At 39.8% G+C, this 23,241-nt stretch overlaps 1 protein-coding gene across 7 annotated transcripts in view; it reads left to right on the top strand.

Moving 5' to 3' along the window:
- The first annotated feature begins 1,302 nt into the window (after positions 1 to 1,302).
- mvb12bb (multivesicular body subunit 12Bb) overlaps positions 1,303 to 23,241 on the top strand; it is a 38,636-nt gene continuing 16,697 nt past the window's right edge. For 4 of the 7 annotated variants that reach the window (XM_030416010.1, XM_030416009.1, XM_030416007.1 and 1 more), the window contains exons 1-7: positions 3,755 to 3,886; positions 4,011 to 4,110; positions 10,506 to 10,601; positions 12,422 to 12,512; positions 13,577 to 13,706; positions 14,496 to 14,606; positions 21,226 to 21,284. In XM_030416010.1, the coding sequence (XP_030271870.1) occupies positions 3,768 to 3,886; positions 4,011 to 4,110; positions 10,506 to 10,601; positions 12,422 to 12,512; positions 13,577 to 13,706; positions 14,496 to 14,606; positions 21,226 to 21,284 (706 nt within the window). In that variant the 5' untranslated portion in view covers positions 3,755 to 3,767. Of the gene's footprint in view, positions 1,389 to 3,754; positions 3,887 to 4,010; positions 4,111 to 10,505; positions 10,602 to 12,421; positions 12,513 to 13,576; positions 13,707 to 14,495; positions 14,607 to 21,225; positions 21,285 to 23,241 lie in introns of those variants that run through there. The other 3 variants (XM_030416011.1, XM_030416008.1, XM_030416014.1) reach the window with 2 other exon arrangements.

Below are 23,241 nucleotides of genomic sequence, written 5' to 3'. Positions count from 1 at the left end.
GACAACATCACCAGTAAGTGTGGAGGTGTGATACTTGCTGGCCATATGAGGTGGCAGTTTTCCACTGAACGTCTCTCCTCTAATTATAAAAGCGTTATAATAATATGAAAAAAGGGAAAACTGATCACATCATGTGCAGCCATGTAAGCCGATAAATACATTTCACAGTGTGTGGCCCCAATGAAGACACCATGCTGGCATATGGCGCCATGTCAGAAAACAGCGCAACAAGTCTTTGATTTGAATAAATTAGGATAATAGTTGCACAATGAAATAATTTATTTGATTGCCATGATGGGGGTAGAAATAATAAACTGGGTGATGGGGAAGCATCTGTCGCCCCTTGGTGTTTTGGACAGTCTACAAAGAGGCTTTCAAGTTTTGTTCTCTGGGAGATGTACATCCTAATGTTACCACTAAGCTAATACATTGCTCTTTATCCTACTTTTATCTGATTACAGTAATGACATGTGATGATTAGAGAGACAACCAACTGTCAGAAGGCGTGACCCGTAGATACATCCATGTAATGATAGTCGTTTAGTGAAGCACAACCTTAATTTAGTTACCAAAGCCAAATTGGATCTCAAAAGTTATTGCAAAGAAATACACCCACGAGCCTGTGTGGCACTGTTGGCCCAGGCCTTTATATTCTATGAGTACACATCTCACACAATATAAATTGAGACATTTAGAATTCATATAGCTTTCTGATGGTGTTTTCATAAAATGTTCTCGTCTTTTGGATTAAATGCCAAGAATCCAGTGATGCACTCACTGACTCAGCATCTAAGGATTTTTATCACCAACTCGATAGCTATAAGGGTGAATGAAAAATGTAAAATTACTTTACTGCAGTTTACAGCAAGAAAAAGTGGGCGGACATCAATGCAAATATTTAAAGGTAAAACCCATATCAATAGAGACAGCCATGTCACTCTCTTTATATGTTACTACGTTTTATTTTATTGTGGTTTTATTTATTTGTTTAGTTTGTCTGTATTGCTTACTGTGTCAACACTAATTACATTTTGGATTGTTGAAAATGTGCCTTCAAGGTTTGTATCTGACACTTATATTGTATCTGAAAGTGGGCAGAGGTTAGAATAATGTGTTGCTGAAATAAGCTAAAAATTATTTAAAATGGCTCTTATTTATGTTTTTATTTTTTCATTTAGAAATAAAACTTATTTATCTTCGAGAAGAGAATGGCATGAAAAAGACAATGAGGGAGATTCTGCCTGGGGGTGGGAGGGTGCTGACATGGTTGTTAATAATTAATTATCAGTCGCACCCGGAAGCGTTAACTTCCTGCGGGCTCGCGCAGGGTGAGGTCCAAAGTTTAAAAGGTGACAGCAGCACTCAGCACACGGAGGCGTTTCAGACAGGTAAATAAAGACCAAACGACTACCATGTTGGCTATTAGTTTCACCTCCTAAGGTCTCAGACCCTTTCTGGTTGATTTCTAGTAACTATTGTTCATTAATAAAGCCGCTGGTCGGCAGGTTACACAAATATAGGCTATATTTTTAAGCCAAATGAGCAGGTGTAGTAGCTAAGTTAGCTCCCTTGACTCCCCATATGGATCTCTATAAAGCATGTATCATGCTAATTGACACGTTTTCTGATCAGTTTGAGAACGCTTTGCTAACATTTACATTCGACATGATTAAGGTGTGAAGGATGTTCAATACATGTAGGCTACATGACCACAATCCTGTGTTGTTACCAAGGAAGGAATGAGGCACTGTTGATGAGTGAAGAACGTAAGCTCAGTTCCTAAATAGCTGAATAAAGCGAACGATAGTGTCCCAATAAATCAGTATAGATTTTAAACATAAACCACAGTGGCTCATGTTTAGCAGTAAATTATGATAAACTATTAGCAACTATCTATCTGGCAACTTCAATTGTGCATCTCATTATATGATTAAACGGCTAGTGATTATTAAGTAATTAGCTCATGAATGACACAGGAATACAAAAACAAGTGTATATCCAGCAAACTTATAACATAACATCCACATCCATATGTTAAGAAAAAAAAGAACAAATATGTACATCAGGTAATGAGAGTCAAATCATGTGTTGATACTATTTGAATTGTGCCATGAATTATACAGATACTGTTTGTCAATTTGAATATATTTTTTCAACTTTGGAAAGTCGCAGTCCTGCAACAGTTAGGTATATAAGTAAATATAAGACTGAAAGTACATAAGGAGAAAGACTAAACACCAAACATCGCCGCATATGTGATGTTTTCTGTTGAACGCTCAACAACATGATAACATGATGACCTGTTGTTGAAGGTGACATATATTGTGTGAAACAATGGAGCTCAGTTTGGTTCAAAACTTAATTAAATTGTACTCTTCAAAGCAAACTGCAATTTTCTCGACTTTGAAAAATAATTCTTTGGATTAAAATAGCATATGATTCATGACACAATTCAAAAAGGATACACAATGTATTTGTCTCTTGCCGTTGAGTACTGTACATATTTAAAAAAAGGACCCCTGGGGCACACCGGAATGAGCAGGATTTTGCCTCTCTAATACATGGCCATAATAGATGTACGCTAGCGGACTGGGTACAGTACATCTAGACAAATTTGTCTTCTTTTGTCAAAACAGGTGTTCAAAATGAAAAGACTCTCCACTGACCATCAAAAAGCAAATCCTTACATTTAAGAAGCTGGAACCAACTAAACAAATACATTTTGTTTAAAATGAGTGTAAAGATTAACTGATTGACAAAATAGTTTGCAATTAATTGTCTTCAGTGTTAAATCATGTAATTGTTGCAGCTCTATATATGTCTTGACAAGGTGTAGATCCAACACATGACGTGTAAACTTGTATTTATTCCAGCTTTTCAACACTGCTCTGATGGCTGCTGCTCACAGTCACATGTTAGACTCTCAGTTAATATCAGACCGACAGCCAAATTAAAATCCTTCACACATGTAACAATATTATAATCCACACATTCTGTAATATAGAGGAGGCTAGAATGCCTGTACTGCCATAAACAAAACACATTCAGTGTAGTCATCAGAAACCCAGAATTGAATATCAGAGACACACTATTTAAGTTTGTGTACCACGTAGGAGCACACAGTGATATTTTCCTTCTGGGGAGCTTGAAATAAGTTTGGATGGATTTTTCTTTGGTCTGCCCGAACGGTTCTTTAAGCCTTAATGTTGTGCTGGAAAACAAAGCTCATTTTGAACAAATTAATGTTACACAAAGATCCTTCATTCTATTAGCTAATTTGCTATCCTGTTTCATTTGAATAAGTACGGCTATCTAACATTTGTTAAAGAGACAGCTGTTTCTGGACTAAATCCCCTAATTTGATCAGCTTAATTGCGATAGATTTCGTAAACATCAAGATTGAATGCAGCAACTTTGTCAGTTAGTACAAGAATGCTTTAAACCTAATCTAATAAAATTGCGTAAGGGAACCATTGCAAAGCCACTTAGACTGTAAAAGGCTTGCATACCCATTAGGCAAAAATTCCCTTAGACAGGAATAGATAGCAATTGATTGCGACTTCCTTGAAAATATGTGATCACTCCCTCTAATTTGTGATTTGGTGAAGTCATTGGGTGGTCTCCAAATGCTGTTTTGTCGTTGGTCTCACTTGTCATTTAATCCTGGATTAGGAGGCCACTTTTTCTTCTAGATCCTAATAAGCCTCATCAAGAAGTCAATAATGTGGCCATCTTAGCCAAGACAAACCCTGTCTGCTCTCCATGTAATGACCCTGAAGGGTGCAGTGCTAATTTTCTTTCACTATCTGCATTCTGTGTATTTATTCAAAGTTTTCAGATTCAAAATTCACCCTTTTGGTAACTACACTGTTGTCCAAAAGTACAGGTATGTTTAAATGCACTGTATTAAATTTTGCTTTGAATTGTATGATGAGCCTGTAGATCATTTCAGTATGTTTTCTCAGGTGAAATGCAAAAATGCATGAGGCTCTTCTGTTTGTCTAACGCAGGTTCGACATGTCTGAACTGAGCAAAAGGCTGCCCTCAGACCCCATCTCTTCAGTTGGTGTAGTCACTTCACTCAGCAAGGCCCCAGACGACTACTCTGTTGTGAGTATTCATTTTGAACTGTTGCAGATTAATGTCTCCTGTAGTGAAAAAGCTGAAGATGAAATCCAAAAATACAAGAAATTATTGTTTTTTTACTCTTGTGAGACTAAAAGAAGTGTTATTAGATGGCCTAAATGTCTTTGATATTATATAACTAACAGTTATCTTCATTATCAATCAATCTGTTGATTATTTTTCTCCAATAATCGATTTGTCTTCTGGTCTGTAAAATGTCTGAATATGGTGAAAAATGTAAATCATTGTTTCCAAAGCCCAACGAGACGTCATCGCTCAAATTGTTTCTTGAGAGATACTCAAACTGATTAAAAAGGTTGTCAAAATAGTTTGAGAATGAACAACAACTGACTGAATAGGTTTGATTGTTGTAGCTCTGAAGTCCAATCTGGAATCAAATCCTATCGTTTTTGGTTAGAACTGAAAATTGGCATTAGTCGATTAATGCATTATTCAATTGAAAGAAAATGAATTGCTATTGCTATTGTTACAGTTACAGTTACAGATAATCATTCCAACTTCTTAAATGTGAGGGTTTTTCATTGTCATTTATGATACTGAATAAAGACACTTTGGGTTTTGGACTGTTGGACTGTGGACAAAAGAAGCCATTTGAAAATGTCGCTTCTGGCTCCTAAAAATTATGATGACCATTTCTCAGATTTTCTGAGATTTTATAGACCAAACAACTAATAGATTAATCGTGAAAATCAGCAGAATAACTGATACAAAAATAATCATCAGTTGCGGTACCTTTTTTTGTTCATGCTGTGTGCTGTCAGTTGTACAGTACATGTAACTGTTGTAATGAATTGTATAGCATAACTTTCTGCCAGGATGTTGGCAGCCTTCCAAGATGTTTTCTGTCAGAGCTGTTAGATGACTTATTCATAAAGTTTACTTTGATGATTAGGAAGATTCCCTTCCTGACATTGTTGTTGGTTACCCACAGTGCTGCAGACACACCAGAGGCAAAGGTTTAATGATGTTTGGTTGGTGCCCACCAGAGTCAATTAAGTTTACCCCCATGTTTCCCCTATATTCAAATACCACAACAACCGTAACAATAATGTGTGAGGGTGTTGTAGTGCAGGATCAGTTGGTTTATGTGAACCTTTCTTAGTTGTGAAAGAGTTGGAGTGGGTAAAAAAGAGAAGTAACAGTGTGAGTTGAATTCAGTACAAAACAAGCTCAAGGGCAGAACTCTCTTCCTCTCACTCTCTTCCTATTCAGACTTCTTGTTCTTGCTTTCACCCTACGCCCCCAAACCCTCCCTGTTCCCCAGTTTCTATCTCTTCCTGCTCCACCCTGCACACCAGGCTTGTTTTAATCTCTGGCAGATGATGGTGGGTTGGCATCAGAACGAAGCCACTGGCAGGGAAACTGTATACACACCACACGGTAGTGACAAACAGAGAGAACCCCGTCAGACTTCCTCCTCTGCTGCTCCAGTGCGCCAATGCTTTTCTGTTGATGTGCAAATACTGAGCATCTTTCTGTGGGGCTGAAAGTTTGACACTGGTTTATCTCTGTAATAGATAGGGGTGTCATGATTGGATTTAACTTTCTATTTAAACTCAACTCATTCATTATATTCCCAATCGCCTTTTCAAAATATTCTTTAAAAAGACAAGGATATTAAAAGCAACGGTTTAACTTTATCTCGCCGGCTTTTTGCAAATAAGGTTTGAGTAGTTCAGTATTCCTCAAAAATAAAGATTCAATAAAAACACCAGCTTTCGGGTCTTAAGGATTTAGTTGAGTTTCTCAAATCTGTGTCGAATAAGGCCTCCAGCTATATAAATAAATAAAGGATCCTTAATAAAAAAAGAAAATAGACCAAACATCTCTGAGGGTGTCTGAGTTTCCCCTGGTATTTGTTAGTTGATTGTCCTTGTGCCACTCAGGATAAGTATCTAGAAGTGTAGCTGCAAGGTAGTGGTAAGCTAGCTGTGTCTTTTTGAAGTGTTGGATGCAAAAGTAGATGACGGTAGATGGGAAAAAATGATCTGGGAGAAATGCCGATCCTAGTGTTACACCAGCAGTTTGAAATTTGGAAATAGCTTTGACTTAAGATAATAAAAGTGTAGACATATTAATGATGAAAACAAGATAATCAAGAAACTGCAATCAGATGCAAACAATGGAAACTTTTGTGTCAAATTGTGTTCGTACACTGAAGCACTGCAAAAAGTACCAAAATGGTTGTTGATTTATAAAACTAAACCAATGTCAAATACCACAAGCAGTATTTCAACCTGATAGATTATTATGGTGAAGTTTTAAGCAGCCGATCCTTACATTTAAGAAGATTGAACCATTTGACATTTTTGCTTGAAAAGTGACAGAATTTGTCAGTCGAACAAAAAAGTTTTGCTGTAAATTTTCTTTCCTGTGACTAATTGATAAATTGAGTAACTGTTGCAGCTCCGGTCAGTAACACGGTTTGTTTGCTCCACCACCCTTGACTAGACTGAACTGTCATGTGCAGATATCCATTGCGCTCATATCAAACAGAAAGATGGTAAGCATGGTATACATGATAAATGCTAAACATCAACAATTCATAATTTTCATTGCAAGCTTCTTTGCTCGCTGTCATTAGCATTTAGCTCATAGCGCTCAACACAGCCTCGCATAGCCATTAGCATGGCTGTAGTCTTGTGCTTTTAAGATCTGAATGTGGCGTCGCTTCCGGTCTACTTGACATGTCTGCTCATGATAGGGTAAATGTTTGAGAGAAAACAATAATGTATTATATGTGATAATGATATCATTTTCAGTGATATATTCTAGTCTGTTTTAGTTTTCCTTCCATGTAAATAAAATAGAACATAAAACACATCCTTCAAGGTAATAGAATATCAAAATCCCACATATGAAGAAAAAGTCAAGTACGAGTTAGCCTCCAACCTTACATTGAGGCCTTCCAGACTCTGAAGCACTATTTCAAATGCACTTGTCCCATCTTCAAGAACATCTTTTGAACATCACTATGTGGTCTTTCATCTGCACACTTGAAAAACAAACAAAAATATCAGCGCGAGCTCGGCATCAGTGTGCTAATGCAGCTCTAAGAAAGGGGAAGTCTCAAGATATTACGCTGTATTGATTTTTTCCTCTCCTTTCATACTAGACTTCTATTAGAATTCCTCCTTAATACTGACTGCTTACCATACTTACCATACTTTTATACGGCAGATCAAAGGGCTGATTAACTCTTTTGCTCTCTGATACGATGCACTCACATCTCTGAACTTGAGCAGGTTGTTCCAACACAAGAGAGCGCGGGCCCAGATCAAACACTGCTCCACTGGGATCAGGAGCTTTGCTGAAGAACCAGCAGCCACCCAACATCAAACACCAGGACTAGACTCACGCACACTGTGCAGGGGTTACAAAGGGGGATATGCGTGTGTTTCAGATTCACCTGAGCATTTGACATGTTACGCTCATAAACTCATTAATGGAATGTACGTTTATTTGAAGATGCCAAGTACTAGCTTATGATTAGCTAGGATGCCTGGGTTTACAAACCCAATAGCTGCACTGTACATTAAAGGTATAGTTTGACATTTTGGGAAATACGCCTATATTCACTGTCTCGCCAAGAGTTGGAGGAAAAGATAGATAACACTTTTAAGTCTGTGCAGTAAGGCCTGATCAGACAGAGCGTGAGGCTTATGGCACAGCTTTTTTGTGATGCCTGCAATTTAAAGCAAGAGTGGCTAGTTTTTTTTTTTAATGTGCAAGTTTTAAGGATTATTATCAATCTTATTTTAAGATGAGAAAGGGACAGTAAGACAGTGATGTCAAGCACAGGTTTCTCAACTCGAGGCGTCCAAGATAACCTGTGTAAAAACGCAAGGCACCCACGGCGCGTAAGCAAAAAAACTTTCTGCCTATAAATAACAAAACAAAACAAAGATTCACTGACAAAACTGGCTTCTCTCTGAGCATTCAGTTTGGCCAGAGGCACTTAATTTAGCATGAATTAAACTAGATTGGGAGTAATGGGGCAGCAGCTAACCTAACTCTGTCTAAAAACGAAAAATATGCCAACCAGCACCACCAAAGCTCACTCACTTAACATCTAATCCGCACACAAAAACGTGAAATTGACTGATAGACAACTATCAGAGTGAGGTGCTGGCCAAACAGTTTACTACAAATTGTCCAATTTCCAGTTTTAAACAAACAATTGGCTAAAATAAATAAAACAAGCTAAAATAGATTAGCCTGCTAGTAGACATTTTTTAAATAATTTTGGGGAGAGCCAAGCTACCTGTTTCCCCTGCTTCCAGTCTTTAGCTTAGCTAGATTACTCACCCCCAGCTCAAATGTTAGCTCCACACCACGCGCAAAGAACTGAGCGTTAAATCAGTCTGCCATTTTACCAGTCAAAGCAAATGGGCTTCACAGAATTGTTGAAACTGTTACTGAGAAGGTTTTTCAACACTAACATCAGCTGTAGTTATTAAATATACTCCATAGTCAGTCCCCAGTTTATCTATTTTATTACCTTTTTCAGCCTCTTCAGTTTTTCTGTTCTTCTTTGAAGTGACTGGTTTATTCTCTGTACCTCTTTTATGTCTTCTCCACCTGGTTTCATTCCCCAGAGATTTTTGATTGTATGCCTTTATATCTTTTGTATCACAGCTGCGCCTCTCAGTGCTTCATAGTAACTTGCTGGTGGTGTCTGTCTCCAGAGATCCTTCATAGGAGCATTCAGCACCCCCTAAAGAATTTTTCACAGGTGGGCTTTTAGATCACTGCAAGCTTTGGATTTTAGGAAGTGGCAGTTGAATCTGTCATTGCATTTTAAATCAAATGATACAACCATATTTCAATATCAGAGCCATGACGTGTCTTATCAGACATGTGGCATTCTTGTCATTGAAGTCTGTGTAATGATGGAGCCGTGCAGTGGCAGACTTGAAAGTATCAGAGAAGAGCCATCGCAACTTTACACATGCCTCCTCTGCCGTAGCTCAGCAGTCGGCGTTTCACATTCAAGCTGCGTTGCATCCTTGCTGCCGGCGGCTGTGGCAGGATGATGCCTGAGGTGCCTCCGAGGAGGACCGTGCCCTCGTTACTCCTCAACTTGACTTTGGGTTTCACAAAGCGAGCCCTTTGTTTACGCTGACAGGATGCGCTGGCTACTGACCTGGAAAAAGTGGCCAAGACGGGTTGTCTTGTAAAGAAGAGGGAGGCTGGTGATGTATAGGCTCCTTCTGGGACCTTTCATGGAACTGCTGTTGGAGACGCCCCGCAATCCCTCTCTCTCCGCTCATCCTCTGCTCTTTCTCTCTCTCTCATCCCACTATCTATCTCTGTTCCCCAGTCTAGTCGCCGCTCTCATCCCATCTAGTCAGTGGTGGTTTTTCATGAATCTCCCCATGCCATGTTTCCCCCACCCAGTCACCGGGGTCATTCATCATTATTGTCAGGGGGGTAATGTGTGTGGGTGGGTGCAGAGATCTATGACTTCTTCATTTGAATGAACCTCATTAGATTGACTCTTCTTTGTAAAGGATCCCTTTAGAAAATAACTCTGGCAGTTATTTAGGTGATTCTCACATGATAGCCAATGGAACATGACGCGTCAGCCAAGCATATTTGCAGGAAGGATGGAAGAGTCTCTGTGATGCAGTCTGCAGGTTATATTTTGCTTTATCATTCAGCCCTGCATACCTACATTTACATAGCAATGTAGTGTTGGACCTTGGGCTTGACTTGTGGTGCCTACATGCTGTCAATATGCTGCAATCTATTATTTTTACTGGCTCCACTGATCATTTACAACCATGAATGAGCTTATTGTACAAGGGCAAGCTGCTTAGGTTTTTGGATTTAGACTTATTTAGACATGCACATGAAATTGCTATAAATCCTCCTCATCTAATTTATTCTTAGAGGACTTGTCTCATTAAATTATAGAATGATCCACACAGGAGATAAATTGGCAGAAGTGTTTAAGGTGTTCTCAGTTCACCCGCATCTTGCTCAAGGGATACTACACTAGGTTTTTTTAAAAAAGAGATACAATCCACATTTACCCCAAATATGATGCCTGCTTTCCCACAGAAGCACACTGAAGTTTGGTTTCCTTATTAGAGCAGATCCTTGTCAGGGCATCTTTAATCAGCCCGGTCCCGAGGGATGATATTTTTAGCCACCTTTTTGGAGGCTAAGACTCCTTTACCCACGCAGAGCACTAATGAGATGGAGCGCTAGTGTTGGCAAGCGTTAATTAAGGCTAGTATGCAAGGGAAGAGGCAAAAGCAACACGCTCATGGCATACATACATTAACTTTATCCCACCTCCTGCATGTTTTTTTTCCTCTCCTTGTTTTTTTCCTCTCTTTTTTTTCACGTAGGTTGCACAAACAACAGATGGCTCTGACGCCGACCTGTGGAAGGACGGTTTATTCAAATCCAAGGTCACCCGCTACCTCTGTTTCACCAGAAAACCTGTAAGTGTGAATGTAAACTTCTCCCTTCTCCTGTGCGTTTGGCTCTAACACCTCATCTGCAGCACCTTTTTTGTTTGCCAGAGGTTGCCGCCAGAATATCTTTATGCACTTTGATCGGTGAAAGTCCTATTTAAATATAAAAAAAACGGCTGGCGTTGCCTGTGCAGTTTTGAACTTTTATATATAATGAATTTGCATGCATATTCCAGATGAATAATACCTCGGTGAGATATTTTTCATGTTGTGCGTCCTCCTGAGGATATTATTTATGTTTATTCATGAAATAACAATGAGCTGTATTTTAACTATTCCAATTTATTCAATCAGCAGCATCCCTGTAGAGAAAGTGGTTACCAACCAGTGATTCTTGAAAGCCGAAGCACATATAATTGTGAATATGAAAGCACTCTTTTTTTATGCAAGAAATTACTCCACAAAAAGTATGCTTGTGCTATATATAGCGCTCCCAATTTGAGCGGCGTTGACTATTCTTGGGCTGAAATGGTCTTTGAATGGTTCTCATAATGCTGCAGGGTCAGTTTTGGACTCGTCTTCGGCCTGCAGCCTACAGCTGATGTGTTGTTGCATGGCTGTCAGCTGCTCTGTGGCCATAAATACACCTGTACATCTCTGGGATTATCAACCTGTCTAACCTCAGCTCATACAGCTCACTATTGTCTGTCTATTAATTTGTTTCCATGGGCTGCAGGTGGATAATGCACACAGTGTTGTGACCAAAACCTGCATTTTTGTTATCATTTGCATCGGCTCAATTTTGGGACTTAATCAAGTTTCTCTCTCTCTCCTTTCTTTTTTTTTTTTTTTTTTTTTTTTTACAGTATGTCCTCTAAAAGCCAGGCAACTTGGCAGTGGCTGCCTGGTGCCTGAGCTCAATCTGCTCCTCGGTTTAGTATATGGCATACAAATAGCCTTCTCCTAGTTCCTGTATATTATCTTAAAATGTGTGTCCACATTGTTTTAAAGATTTTGACGCAAATAAAACATGACAGGGCCATCAACAAAGGCTATTTTGTCTGCCAGTCAATGGTGCTCACACTGTAATTGTCTATGACAAAAACAGATTCTGTAAAATTAGCCCCTGAATTACGTGGGGGGAAGTAAATAGTTTGTGATTTATCATACTCTATGTTGGAGGTAGAAAGCCCCTTTTGTCAGACCCTGATGGCAGAAATATCTCCAGCAAAAAGGGGAAAACACAAAAAAAAAGGTTCCATGCATAGTAATAACATTCATCCATATTCCTCCTTAAGTCCGTATAAAAACTATGAATAAAAAATGTCTCTAATGGTAATGACTGTCGGGCAACAGTAGCAGTGAAATCCAGCCTTTTCGGACGCATCAAGTCACGCCTGGCTCGCCCCACTCTCTACCGCCGCTGTGTATTATTGCAATTTATTATGGCAAAAAATGAAAATGTAATGGGAGGCAGGGAAGAGTCATGCTTGAAAATGTCAACTACACAGTGCCTGATTGTTTTTAACCAGTCCCATTCTGTTGATTAGGCTGCCTACTCTGTCTCCCATCATCCCACAGCTTCTCGCCGAAAGGTTGCGAATGATTACGAGTTCACAGATGCATTCTCTCATTGTAAAAAAAAAAAAAGCTATTAGAGAGTAATTACTTCAGCTATTTTGTCAACCCTACTCTTTAGAGACTTCCTGAGCTTTTAGTAAATCATTGACTCTTATTATCTCTACATTTTCTTTCCTCCAAAAAATGACTAACCTTTTCTTTCTCTTGCTCTCTGTCCTTTTAAAAGTTGAATTTGCATACTTTAAATTTCCTGCTGTATCTCTTAGGGACCTGATGTTGTTGTGGACATAAAGGTGATTGACATTAAGGAGCCGTTGCCAGAGGGCTACACACCTGTGGAAGAAACAATGGACACAAGTAAGTAAACAGTCAATACGGACCACAGGCTCGCCCCCCTCCTCTTCATGTTTTTTTTTTTTTTTTTCCGCTCTCCGACCAGCTTACACGGAGGTCCTCAGGGGCAGCTTTGCTTGAGATAGTGAATGTTTTATGGGTGCAGGTTAGCTTAATTTATGGCAGACTGTGGGAATAAAATAAACATTTTGCCCTGGAGGTACAAGAGAAGAGAATCATGAGTCATTGTTTATCTCAGCTGGAGCTGTGCTTTTCTTTATGAGGGCCTTATTTATTTATGTATTTATTTGGGGATAGGATGAGTGGATGGGGGTTATCTAATATTAATGAAATGCATTCCCCAATGCTTTAGTGCCTTTTGAGTGCTATGTATTTCCCCCTCACTATCCATGCCTTGGAAATGTAATAATATTTTGGTGTTGGGAGTGAGGACAGCTTGTTTATTATTTTTATTATCATTGCATTTACACTGCACTTTCTAGTGTTGCAGGGGAAATAAATGAGAGAGGCACAGATGCAATATAGGGAAGCATGGCAAAGGTTTTTTTTTTTTTTGGTTTCCAGAATGAAGAAAAGAGATTATGTTTGTTTGGCTACGTTGTAATTTAATGTTTTATTACTTTATGTGAATCCATGTTTAATGTATACATGTGACATTATTTGTGCGTTTCTATCTAGAATATCCAGTTTAAATCCCCGTCGTGCACTAAAGCTGATGGAGAATTCACTTGCTTCTGTCATTTCACCAACTAAAATGATAAAAATGATAATAACGCATGTGGATTTTGTTGCTTCGCTGTGTCCAGTCATTTTCCTTTGAGCACAGCAAGTCACCCAGAAACTGATATTAGCTCATCTCTTATTCTGAGGCTGGTAATGACTGAATAATAACGTATAAGTGGGATTTGTGCATAATGGATAATTTTGAACCTCTAGGAGAAATATTTCTCCTAGAGGTTCAAAATTATCCATAGGTATTTTTTTTAGCTTGAAAGTCAGAGATGGCAGAAATGAATACGCAACTGCAAATTCCCGTCTAACACCCTCATGTGGACCTGACTCATCAGAGGAAACTGTCATGAGGAAGAGGAGGCTCTGTGTGAAAATCAGCCCTCGTGCGGATGCCGAGACGGCTGTATATGACATCCAGATCATCGCCAAGTCCAAGTACCATCTTGTTAACTACACCTGTATAGGGTGAGTTTTTTGGCGCCGGAAATAAATCAATCCATGCAACCCAAACTTAGTAATAGAACTTGAGAATGGATGTTTCTGCAAACCACAGATATGTTGAAACTTTACATTTTTTTGATGTTGTAACAATGGGTTTTCACATAATAATACACCAGTCGACTATCAAGAAGACAAATAGTATTTCCAGCTCAGACAAGATGGCAGGGGTTTAAGTCCAATTAAATCAGCTTCTCAGAGCCAATCAAATTTGTTTTTGTACTTACCCTCAAGTTAGTCCTGTCTACATTAGTTAGGTATTCAATTAGTTAACTCTCTTGTATTCAAGACCTTTTCGCGAGACTCCCCGCCATTCAATTGACAATCCAGCTTCTTTATGGGAGGTTTAGTGGAGGTCTCACTAAAAACACCCAGTTTTGTAACAAACACAGCTAGGGAATTGTTGAGGTCTACTTAAAACTATCCAGTGGTGTCACGTTTTCAAATGTGAAGCGTAATTTCGACCTGCTGTCACTGGCTTGGCAGCTATCTCGCCTGTGACTCCACCACCATTTTCTCCACCTCGCAATATAAAAGTCAGGTCATTAACATAATGTGAACGTCATATGACACCTATGGTAGAAAAAGGTTTGCAAAAACATTGACTGCGAAGGGTTAATCCTGGTGACTGGGCTGATGAACGAAGTCGTATCTTGTGTCAATCACCATATCTTCTAATTTGCATGAAGGGTGACTAACCTAGCTGTTTAAAATGAAGAGAACCACTCTTAATGTCTCTTCTTCATCTTCCCACAGTGACATAAACAGTATGGCGATATGGAATCGAAAAGGAGATGTTCCTAAGGATAAGTCATCCCAGGAAACAGCCAGTACAGCTAACACTGAAGCTCCATCCACCACAGCAAGGTAACATCAGGTCACAATATTCTGCAAGGCCTCATGAAGTTTAACGTTGCTGCTTCCTCTCTTTTGTATTTCATGCTCAGTCTACTATTTAGCTGTTTTCACGCTCCTGCGGCGTATGTACGACAATGAAGACACAAGCAATTGATCACTCCCGGGCAATCTGCCGTAAAGGTTGTGGCTGGACAACGAGGTAGCGAGGGTGAACCGGAGAGACAGGCTAACTAGACAGGATCCCCTGAACAAGAACATGAGTTCAATGAGGGCTAAACTCTTGCTATTTGTGGTGTGTCCCAGGAGGCAGAGGCAGGTCGCTCCTCTGACTGTGGTGACAGGAGTGTTGTACTGTGCAGACAAAGAGGAGGAGATGTAGCCCCGAGAGCGAGCGACAGCTGCAGAGGAAGGGAGGAGAGATCCAAGATCTCCGCCATGCTGGAGTGTGTGTGTGTCCCCTCCTCTGCTCATGCTGCTCGGGCTTCCTCCGCCTCAGGCCTCAGAGAGAATGGAGCAACCCTTTGTACTGTGTCCAGATCAAACAGCTCAATTATTTATCGCAATGAAGAACTGGGGATTTCCACAGCAAATTGTAAATAAACAATTGAGACTCCTTCGGCGTGGCGGTGCTGTGGAGGGGGAAGCTTGGCAGGGAGGGCTGATGGGTTTGCCAGCTTGAAGTGCTATACTTTGCCATCCTGTGCTGGGCTGAGTAAAAGCCACTTAAAAGCCACAACAGGCCAGAGTGGTGGATGCCAGCAGGCGTATTCAAAACAGAGCTGCTGTTCACATGGCCACTCAGTGGGATGGGAACAATAAAATGGACAACCCTGAATTCAAAACCCTAGTTCAAACTGGGCAGAGTTTAGTCAATCATCCATATTTTGGAAGTGGATGGTCAATAATCTTTGATGTGTTGAAGCGATGGTGGGCGCTCGGGCTCGTGTACACGCCTTCGCAACTCTTACCGGTAATCCTCCGTTCTTTTGAAGCCCACTTTCAAGTTAGTGAGGCTCAGAGGTTGGAATAAATTGCACCTCGAAGCGACTCACACCCCCTCCTGATGCCTGCTGAGATCACAGGCTGCTGTTTTTGTATTAACATTAAAATTCATTCCACAGTCAGAGAGTCTTCTTTTGAGAGTATTTCCATCCATAATGCACTGACACATAAGGACGGCACTGTGGGCAATTTAGACAGCGGCAGTCCTTTGACTATTTATCTGGCATCCTTTCTGTGTAGTTACATGCACTTTAGACAACCATACGTACATCTATGAATATTTCTGTAGTTTCTTTAAAGTCACAGATAAGATAGTTTGACACAGTGATTTATAAACAGCACTTCAACACCTTCTGATTGCTTAAGTAAGCACAGTACTACAGTGTAACTGTCTGTGTAGTATCACCCCACTATACTTTATTCATATTCAGCAAGAGCAAATTCTTTCCTCCATGCCTCCTTCGGGCTATCTATAACAACTTTATGGCCTTTGGAGAATAGCACCTCTTAAATTTAAGTGCTCTTTACAGTCAGTGGAAAAGATGTTTTAAATACAGTCAATAATGTGTAAATTTTTAATGACCCTTATAATTTTGAAAGCTGCAGTGATCCCTCTCAAATGTTAAGTTGCCTCAGGCAGTGGGAGCTTGTTAGAGTTGTGTACAAACGTAAACTGCAAATCAGGTTTTTTTTTTCAGCCACACAGAGCTGCAGTACACAGTAACTGCAGGGTGTTGCATCATTATGGGATGCACACAGTTATTGCATCAAGGTTGAGGTGTAGTATTTGAATTGTTTTTGTGTCATTTTGTCAGCTAATCGCTGGGTATCCAGAGTCCTAAAGTTTCTAAAGGCTTTGAATCAGTTTCCTCAAAATAAGCCTTTTCTATTCAAGTCTGAAATATTGTCTCTCGTTTGCTGTAGGCAGCAGTGTTAGTAATGAAATGTTTCTGGATCTGATCGTGGGCTGTCAGGCAACGTTACACATTTATAAACCAAAAGTGAGATTGCAACAGTGAATTGTGAACGCAGGAGGCTGTTTTAGTGTCAAAGTTAAAGTTTGAGTCTGCATTATCAGACTTATACCCACCAGCACTGTTACTACTGGTAGCCACAGTAGCCAGAAGTTAACAAAAGCAAAATATTATGGCTAGAAGTCATGATTTTTGTTTCCTTATCGATAAATCTCAAGTTTTACTCATCCAACATACCAAAACACCAAAGATATTTATAATTTCCTATCATATATGATAAAAAACAATCTGCAAATCCTATCAATGGAGAATCCAAAGTCAGCAAATGATTGGCTTTTTTACGCATTGGATATACAATGCTAGTAGAAGCCTGCTGTTGGCCAGGAGAAACAACAACAGTGTCCAAGCTTACAACCTAAAAACTGAATGTGGCAAGTTACCCTAACTCTAACCAGTTTGCTAATGATACCAACCTAAACAGGCTTGAAGCAGCCATATAGGTAAAAAAAAACTTAAAGCAGCTTATTACAACCCATTTTAACTTTTCTCGGTGGGCTGCTACTTCTGGTGGCTGCAGTAAAGATAACAACTGCAAAAGAGGGAGTGAGGAGAAGCAGTTTATGAGCAAAAGAAGAACGCTGATGGTGTCCAGTATGAAACCAGAATTAAACAGTGAGGTCTTTGGACTTAATAATGTTCACGACATTATTAAGTCCAAAGACCTCACTGTTGACTATGTACATAAGTTAACATGAGTTGATTCCAGAAGTTATAGAAGTAACGTAGTGAATTGTACCAAAATGACGATGTTATTTTACGACAATGCAACAATGATTTATGGGAGACTGTAACACCATATAACATAACATATTTAGTTGTTTAGTATGAGGATGTGTTGGAATTGGTGCGGCCAGACCTTTCTCCATTGCTGACACAGTGCTGTAGAAAAAAAATGACTGATCAGATATCAAGATAGTTGACAGTTAATTTTCTTTTAATCAATTAATTGATTAGCAGCTCTTAAAATAATGAGTAATTTTTTAATTGGCTAATCCATCCATCCATTTTCTGCCACTTATTCACATCCTTGTGGGCGACATTGTCTGCATTCACTCATTCTTGGTACGATTGTGAAACACTTAAATACATGTATTCCATGAAGTATTAACAAAGTCTGATTTAACTTGGCGAATCCAGCAGAACCTGTGAAAGGGAATCTTAGTAATTGTGAAGGAATAATTACTTTCTCAGTTTTATCAGTTCAGGCAGAATCAAGGATAAACACTAAACAGGGTATAGTTATTTCTTAATGGCTCAGGCTGTCGCACCATATTGAGCCACTAAAACTGTTAGGGTACAGGCCTCTTAAGCAGCCTGCCATGCAAATGCATTTGAACCTTGTGTGTTAAATGTCTCTTTATCAAGTTCGTCTAAAGAGCTTCAACAGTCTTCTGTTCTGATTCATAGCTGCAGCTTTATGTCAGCCACTTTGGCTTGTTCTCTGTCAAGACAGACCGTATCGGCCGCTCCCTGACTTTATAATGCGAAAAACCTGCACCATCCGGTCAGCCTTTTAATATGTCCAGTAAAGTATCCCCCTCCTTCCTTCTCCTGGCCAACGCTGCCATTTGTTCTCCTGATAAAACTGTCATTGCTGAGGCTGATATCTGACCTCTACACTGACTGCTAGCATAAATTAGCCTTGTCCTAATATTGCAATTTCTTTCGCTTCACTCAGAATCAAGGTTTTTGACATTTCTCTTAGAATAATAGGCTATTGTACACACAGACACTTTTTAAATCAACCTGTACAGCGATAAAAATGTCAAGGCCGAGTATCTTTTTTTCCCATCGCATACTGTAGCTGGCTTTACCACGGGAAGCCTAGAGAGTCATCAGTGTCAGAACTGGCATGCATATCAATACGTTTTGGATCGCTCTGTCATCTACCTGCGACACTCCACACATTGCTGCAGCTCTGCAGGAGTATTGTATCAGCTTTCATTGCTCGCTGGTTAACCAAGACTTCCCACCGCACGCGGCTCTTGAGGGAAAGAGAGACACCGTGACTGTCAGTGTGTCGCCTGACACATCTCCTATCTGAAGTGGTGAAGAACAATCATTCCCGGCTCAATCTTACTCATTACTTTGTTGTGTTAAGAAAAGTTGCAAAAAGTAGTGGAGATCAAGCAGAGGGATGTGGAGCGGTGCCAGGAATGATCGAATGATCAGCCGAGATCTGATGGGCTCAGACTGTTCAGTGATTTGCCGCCAAATTCAGAGAGATCCTCTTTTCAATACCTGACACCGAGCTTAAAGGAGGATAATGATGGGTGAGGAAGCAGCTCCCACAAAGCAGCACTGTCGGCGCATAGAGGAAGGTGTGGAGATGTTGTCACGGGGAAGGCTGGATGTGTGTCAAAACAAGAGCTTCCAGCTCTCTGTATCGCAGCTCTGGCTCTTCAGTGATATTACTCTCATCCTCATCTTACCTCTCCACTGACTACCGCTTGTCTGTCCCCACTGTCTATCCCACTTTCTCTTCTCCTTCTCTTTATTTTTAACACAGACAGCTCTTTTCCTTATTCCACATGGAACAACTTAAAGATCACCACACACACAAAAAAAAAAATCTGTTGAACTGTAATTCAGGTTGTCAGGTAACCCTCAGCGTGGTGGTTTGCTTTGCCACACTAATATGATTTTAACTCCGGCAGATTTCATGGGAACATAAGACTCTTGATCTGCTTTGTAATTGCGAAAAATCTTTCAGGCCGTGTTCCCAGTTCTGCTGTAATTTGATGAGGAACTACACTATAATTGAATATTCAAATTAGGAATATGTGTCAATATGGCTCTCCTTGCCTGAAATGAGGATTAATTGTTGTCAAAACTCCAGTGGCCGACATAATATGAGCCCCAACACTGCTGTTGATTAGCGAATGCACTTGCCATGTTTTTGTTTTAAAAATTAGTTGTCTAATTGATTTGCCATATGTTACCCTCTCCAATGCACCTAAAATTGTATTTAGAAATCACCAATTTGGATTGAGACAGTTTTGTGTTTCAAACAGATGGGAAAAGCAGCCCGGAGGTTGCCTGTAGAAAAGCGTTTCATGAGCATATTGACTTGGTTTCATGCCGAGTCTTTTGGATTTAAATACCTCTGTCTCTTTTTCACATACATGCGTAGATGAATAGCCCATCTTGATACTTTCTCTGTTCTCTTTGTTTCCTCTTAGTGCTAATTTAACAGCGCAAACACAGACGCCCTAAAAAGACATTCAAACCGTTTCCCCCCACTTTATCACTCCATTGGGTGTCTCTGTGCTTTGAAAGATGTGTACCTTTCTTCCTCAGCAGTGGAATCAACCTTTGAAAGGTAAAAGAAGTCTGCGTTGAATATGGCAATCGTTCCCATAAGATTGATGCCAACCTTTTAAAAATTCACCATTGGCCTGGATTTAACATGGCCAAATGCTGATGTAAATGAGGAGGGGAAAAGTCGACCCTTTCATTGCAAATAAATCTGAGTTGCAGGCTTCAGCTCATAAATACCACAGCCTGTCAGAAGTCCTGTTTTATTGCTCTTGATGGAAATTATTGCATTTATTTATCTCATCCGAAGAGATAAGGCTTCGGAATCCACAACTCATGCATAGCATCCCTGGAATATGCAGATCTCCCTTTAGTCTTAAATTTTAGGAATTTTGATTTTACACCCCCCATACAAGTGAAGAATGATTATGTTATTCATAAACAGACCTAATACAGGACATGACACACACAAAACACACAACTTCACACCTGCTCACCCCCAAAATCTGTCTTGTCCTCGTATAATTCAGCACTGTCGTATCCTTCTTGCTGAGCTTGAACAACAAACTCGTACGCCTGCGTGTGCTCTAATCAAAGCAATTCCCTTTTTAATGATATCGCTCGACTACTTTGCATTATCATCATAAGATCATTTGTTTTATAATGCCATCCTGGAGCTCATTTTACCTCCAGAGCATGTCATGTTATGCAGCTCTCTCGAAGCTGTGAATTTTTTTTTTTTTTTTTTTTCCTGCTTGCTGTGGATTTATCGATCCGTAGGGGTGAGTCACAGGGTGTGATTCATGATAGCTTGATTGATGAGGATTTCAATCTTATATGGTTTGTTAACTTCAACTGCCCACAAAGTGCATTCTGTGCTGTTTTCTGTAATACAAGGCCATGAAACGGGAAAAAAAAAACAGACTTCCCTTGAATAATGGAATCTCTCAGTTCCTCCAGAATTAACAAGATCCTGCTCCAAACCCCCGTTAAAGGTCTGTTAGAGCCCCTGGGCAGCTGAGGCACGGTTTAACTTTTACCATATTTCTCCACTTCAGATTCATCCTCTTTTAATTTCAGAGCTCTGTTTTTCCTTCAGACAGATGAATAAAAAAGTCTTTGTGTAAGGAAGGACTTTCCACGCTTCCATGCTAAAAAAAAAACATTCTGTTATATTGCATTATATTTTATTGTCTGAACAATGTGTCTTGGAACATAACTGTCATTGTCGAAAACAAAGTTTAGATGTTTTTTTATGTTTTTTTGAAATGATAGTGTTTAAAAAAGCATTGATCAATTGAGCAATAGGTATATTTCAGCTTTCTTTCTGCCAGCAGGAGGATCACAAGCAGGCCGGACTATGAGCACCAAATCAGTGGGAACACCATGACAGGTAAATTCTCTTACTCCTCAATGTATGGGTCATTCCATGCCAACTCATGCAGAATCGAGAACCTTTTGCATTTTAAGTCATGCATTTTCTTGAAAGAAAAACAAAACATGCTTAAACTTCTATTAAATTCATGGGACCTTGTGAAATTCAAATACCTTTTTTAGCTATGATTTTTTTAAGTTTGGCTCTCAGATCAATTTCTTCTGTGATTTCGGACTTTCCATTAGCTGAAATGTACATTCAGTGGTTTTGTTTCACAGGTAGATATTTGTACTGCGTTGACTTCACTGTTTTTATGCGACACCTACTGTAATGAGACTATTGTTCATTTGATGCGGGAGATTTGCGATTATCAGCTTGAAAAATAGGTGTATTGATCAAAGGAACTATAGTAAGATTAATAATTGGTCCAGACACAGGGAACGAGATTAAATCGTCTAGTATGCAATTAACCGAGCCATTACAAGCTGTAACTCGCACATTTCCTAATCACCCAATGAAAAACAGGCACAATAGGTATCTCAAAAAGATTGAAGTCAACAAAGAAGAAATATCTACCGATGAAATAAAAACCACTGAATTTAGAATACAGTAAAAGGAACATATAAAAATTACAAGTATGATTATTAGATTTAGCTCTGAGTGCCAAACTTCAAAAATTCACAACTATAGAAGTATTTAATAGAGGCTTCAACATTAAGATCCATGACTTCAGAGGGCCTGGGTGAGCATGTATGGAGTGACCTGCCTGCAAGTCAGTACCATATATGACAGCCACTATATACAATTAGAGGAATCTATGGTTTGCCCAAGATATGTTGGGTTATTAAACCACCCTTACTTTTAGTCATTTCACTCCAACAAACTCAAAAATGCTGTTTGTTTTAGAGGAAAAGGTTCAATAGTTGTGCTTTCTAAGTGCACTGAGAGTCTTGCCTCGTCTCCTCCTGTACATTAAAGGCAGCTCCTCTGGTACTTGATCTACAAACGCTCTATGTCTAGATCTCCTCACTGATGGATACTGTACAGAGCTTTGCTTATCTGAGTGAACGTGACTTCCCAGAGGAGCAGCACATTACACTCAAGAGAACATTTAACAGCTGTCAAAGATGATCCATCACATGCCATACTTACATCTGTACCGTGCATGCACTGGACGAATTCCCCTCTCTTTTGTCAGGGAGAAACTCAACTATAGTACAATGCTGCGGGACTAAAACAGAAGAAAGGCTAATTCGTTAGGAAGCAGAGCTTAGCAATGACAGCCTCAGAGCCACAGAGTCAGGGGCGGCTGAGACGCTCCAGCCTTAAAGAGTGTGTGATCCACCCGAGGAGGTGAATGAGGCAGGCAGGTTTTTATCCAGCTGGAGAGAGACACCATGTGGTGAGGATTCCTCCTGCTGCTCAGGCAGAGGCACAGGCAGGCTGTGGCCATGTTACACCCTGCCTTTTTAATACTAATCCAGCTTTTAGACATATTCAGACGTGCACATTACTGAATTGCATAAGGAAATGTTAAATTTAAAAAAGCATTTTAACTCTTACTTGTATCTCTTAATTAAAAGCTTTTTTTTTTTTTATTTTGTTTGTCTTCTACAGTGCGTAATTGACTTAATACATCATTGTGTTGGTATGACAGTCATATTTTAAGTTAGTCAAGACAACTGAGCAAAGTGCAGCCCTGAAGGAGCAGACATTAACACACAGCTGAGTGGTTTGTGGCATTGGGTGTGCGATCCCTCCACTGGGACAGGGTTTGAGTGACAGTGAAGAACATGCACATACTGTACAGTGCGCTGCCAGCAGTCATCATTTATCTCCAGGAAGCTGTCCTTTGCAGCTGTACAGACTCGCTCGTTCTTCTGCCGTTATGTGTCCCTTCATGAGCTGGTGAGATTTTAAAGAAAGGAGGATAATGGAGTTAGCCTGAGATGGTTCTTGGCTTTATTTCTTGAGA

Source organism: Sparus aurata, chromosome 5 (genome assembly GCF_900880675.1).
Source record: "Sparus aurata chromosome 5, fSpaAur1.1, whole genome shotgun sequence".
Classification (NCBI taxonomy): domain Eukaryota; kingdom Metazoa; phylum Chordata; class Actinopteri; order Spariformes; family Sparidae; genus Sparus; species Sparus aurata.
Note: the sequence above shows the minus strand (reverse complement) of the source record. Positions and strands in the feature narration are given on the sequence as shown.